Here is a 3,504-nt window from a genome sequence, read left to right as displayed (position 1 = left end):
CCCCCCAAAACAGAGTTATTCTTTGATCCTTTGACACATATCTCGAGGGCTATTTATAATGCTTTTGGATATTTGAGAAAGACCGAGGGGCGGGAGAGGTAACACAGAGCTTTGAGGTGATTCTCAGCCTTCCCAACAGGCTGCTGGAGGCCAGAGACATACTACGAGATCTAAGCTACATGGCCTTCCCGTGCACAGAAGAAGGCATCCCATGTGCCAGCACTCCTGAATGGATGAGGATGGAACACATTGAGATGTTACACGCACACCTTCGTGTTTAAATTCAAATGACTTTTCCTCTCATGAAAAACAATCCTCCCCCTGACATTCATGTCTCCTGTCCTTAGCAGCTACAGCAATAAAGTCTTTGTCTGCTGTGCCACCCTTTCCTACATTTCCATCCAGGGCAGAGGCCGAGGAGACAGCATCTCATCACATGCAAGTCCAACAGGGCCAAGAGGACTCATGCCCGGTGGCATCTATTGGTGCCACAACAGCAGCCAAGGAGGCCCCTGGAAATGCCTGTGGCTCGGCCTCTTCCTCCCCACTGACCACCAGGGGAGGCTGGAGGGACCAGCTCGGGCAATCAGGGCTCTCTAAACCTGAGAGGGTCAGTGAATGCACAGCTGTCTGCAGGGAGGTGAGGGGAATCCCATTCATGGGCTCACTACTGACTTTGCATCATGACTTTGGGGGAGTCCTGATGATTTCTCTGCCTCAGATTCCTTTTCAAAGGAGCATGTCCCACACTTGGAGTGACCAGAGTTATGGGGAAAGCTGTATGCCAGAAGTGTATTTAAAGTTCTCACCAGCTCAGAGGTTTCTGTCTCCTTTGAGAGCCAATTATGCATTGCTCACTCTCTGCAGTCCCTGGGGAGAGACGAGCTGCAGCAGGAGCCTTCAGAGACTTGTTAGTGCTATAAACCCCAGGACACTCTGGAGAGCAGGGGGCATTTGGGTGCTGCTGGACGTGCACCACAGGAGCTGCCAGAAGAAGACACCAAAGGCAGAGCAGTGCCTGAGCCCTGGGTCATGGTTTGCAGAGAGCTCATGGGAGAGAAGGATGTGGTGGGAAGAGGCAGAGGGTGACACCCCGACCTTGGTCGTCATTGCCCGGCACCATCAGTGCGGAGATCGTCACCTCATCCTGAGGCCTGCAGGTCTGTGTTGTGTCTTCTGAGCCAGGTCTCTTCCTTTTCAGCCGGTGAGGCTTTGCATGCTGGCATCTTTGAGTGAGAGAGGTGACAGGCATTTCCCTTCCTGGGTGTCCTCTACTCCAGCTCCCTCTTCCCCTCCACACATTTCTTCCAGTGCCCTTGTTAGCTAAGCAGAGTCCTGAAAAGCTTGCCAGGGGTGTGGAGTTAGAGTCTGTGCCTTTGCTGCCCCTGAGCCAGCCCAGAGTCCTGCCGAGGGGCACCCACCCCTCTGCTGGGAGGTAGGATCTGGGTAGAGGGCTGTGTTCCTCAGGCAGGGACTTTCCCTGGCCGTGCACACAGGTACGTCCCGGGCACTTACCACAAACAGGAGCAGAACAATGCTCCTTCCCGATGTCGTCCACTGCTCACCACGGAAATACCCACCCCTTCTCCTAGCAGTGCTGCCCAGGGAGCCCCACGAGCACAGCTGGTAGTGCTGAGGTCCACCTGCTGAGCTGTGCCGCCAGGCAGCCCCAAAGCCCTCAGAAACCATTGCTGAGGGGAGTTATACAAGCCAAAGGGTCTTCCCTGTCCTCCTCCCTCTGCCCACCCTGCTCAAAATCTCTCTTCCTCACATCGGCTGATGAGCTCAGGCATCCACCTGCTCTCACATCTATCTCACTTTTCTCTCTAAAGCCCATTTGGAGGATGCCCGAGAGTCCTCTCAGGCAGTCCCACTGCACAGCGCCGTGGATGTGAACTCCTGACCACACCATGTTAAAGGAAGTACATGGCCTGTCCCTCCCAAAACAAGTGTTTCAGAGAGCTGAGATCGGCTGTTTGGTTCGGTGCCGGTCCTCCTCCTTTGAGGAAAAAGGGCATCTGGCCCTCACATAAAGGTATTTTGCTCTCCAGTGGGGACTGAGTTTGCTCTTTGGAATAACCTCAGGTGTAGTAGAGACACTGTCACAGTCTGAGTGAATACTTTCTGAGAGAATTGCCAGAGTCCATGTTTTCTCTGACAGAAGCTTCCTTCACAGTTCTTTTATACAAGACCAAAAGAAATAAACAAATCTTTCTCTTAGGTCGCCTTGCTGGCAAAAGAAAAATGAGGGACCCAGGGAGCTACATGGAGAAAGGGGAATGGGACAACTGCACATTGCCAGTGGAGTTTCACCTGCTGGGAATGGGGAATATCCCCACTCTCCAGACACCGCTCTTCCTCCTCTCACTCATCATCTACTTGGTGACTGTGGTTGGGAACATCCTCATCGTTGTGGTGGTCATGGCAGACCAGCATTTGCATACCTGCATGTATTTCTTCCTGGGCAATCTGTCCTCCTTGGAGATCTGCTACAGCTCCACCATCCTGCCCCGATTGCTGGCCAGCTTCCTGACCGGGGACAGGACCATCTCTGCTCATGGCTGTATAGTACAGTTCTACTTTTTTGCTGCTTTAGCATGTACTGAGTGTTACCTGCTGGCAGCCATGTCTTATGATCGGTATCTGGCCATATGCCAGCCCCTGCTCTATGCAGGCCTCATGACCTGGAAGCTCTGTCTCCAGATGGCAGCTTGGTCTTGGCTAATGGGGTTCCTTATCTGCACAGTAGTCACTTCTTTCCTATTGCAGTTGAAGTTCTGTGGCACCAAGGCTATTGACCACTTCTTCTGTGATTTCACCACTTTGCTGGACCTTGCCTGCAGTGACACCCGTGCGGTTACAATAGTAAGTTTTATTCTGTGTGTCCTGGATATAGTTTTCCCCTTCCTGTTCACTCTGGCATCCTACGTGTACATCATAGCTGCCATCCTGAGGATCCCGTCAAGCATGGGCAGGCAGAAGGCCTTCTCCACCTGCTCCTCTCACCTCACTGTTGTCACTCTTTTCTATAGCACCCTCATCATTGTCTACCTGATGCCCAGAACAGCCCCTCTGAGGCAGCTCAACAAAGTGTTCTCCTTTTTCTATACAGTCCTCACACCCTTGGTCAATCCCCTCATCTACAGCCTGCGGAACAGGGAGGTCAGGGAGGCCCTCAGAAAAGCACTCAGGAAAGCTCTGGCTTGCACCCAGAGCTCACAGCAGTTGTGTACTCTTCTCTAAATAAAGCTAATAAAGTAGTGCTGCTACAGGTGAGAAATGTTGCAACCGTGTCATCTTTCTCTAGTGAGAGCAAATTCATCTGGGGTGAAGTGCGAGCAGACAGGGAAGGAAGATCGAGACCCACAGTGCTTTCCTGACTCTGGATTCCTCAGATATAAGGAACTCCTCTGCTGTGAATATTTGCAGGGAAGAAGTTGGTGCCTCAGCCCGTAGCCCTCACTACTCTTCCCTCCAATGGAAATGCACATACTAGTAGAGTTG

General features: G+C 52.2%; 1 protein-coding gene across 1 annotated transcript; it reads left to right on the top strand.

Annotated features, from left to right (window-relative positions):
- The first annotated feature begins 2,265 nt into the window (after positions 1-2,265).
- On the top strand, positions 2,266-3,243 carry LOC135324534 (olfactory receptor 6B2-like). The gene has a single exon (XM_064501092.1). It carries the CDS (start codon positions 2,266-2,268, stop codon positions 3,241-3,243), a length of 978 nt encoding a protein of 325 aa, XP_064357162.1.
- The last annotated feature ends 261 nt before the right edge of the window (positions 3,244-3,504 follow it).

The sequence above is a fragment of the Dromaius novaehollandiae genome, chromosome 32, assembly GCF_036370855.1.
Source record: "Dromaius novaehollandiae isolate bDroNov1 chromosome 32, bDroNov1.hap1, whole genome shotgun sequence".
Lineage (NCBI taxonomy): Eukaryota > Metazoa > Chordata > Aves > Casuariiformes > Dromaiidae > Dromaius > Dromaius novaehollandiae.
The sequence above is the reverse complement of the archived record's forward strand: the minus strand, read 5'-3'. Positions and strand labels throughout refer to the sequence as shown.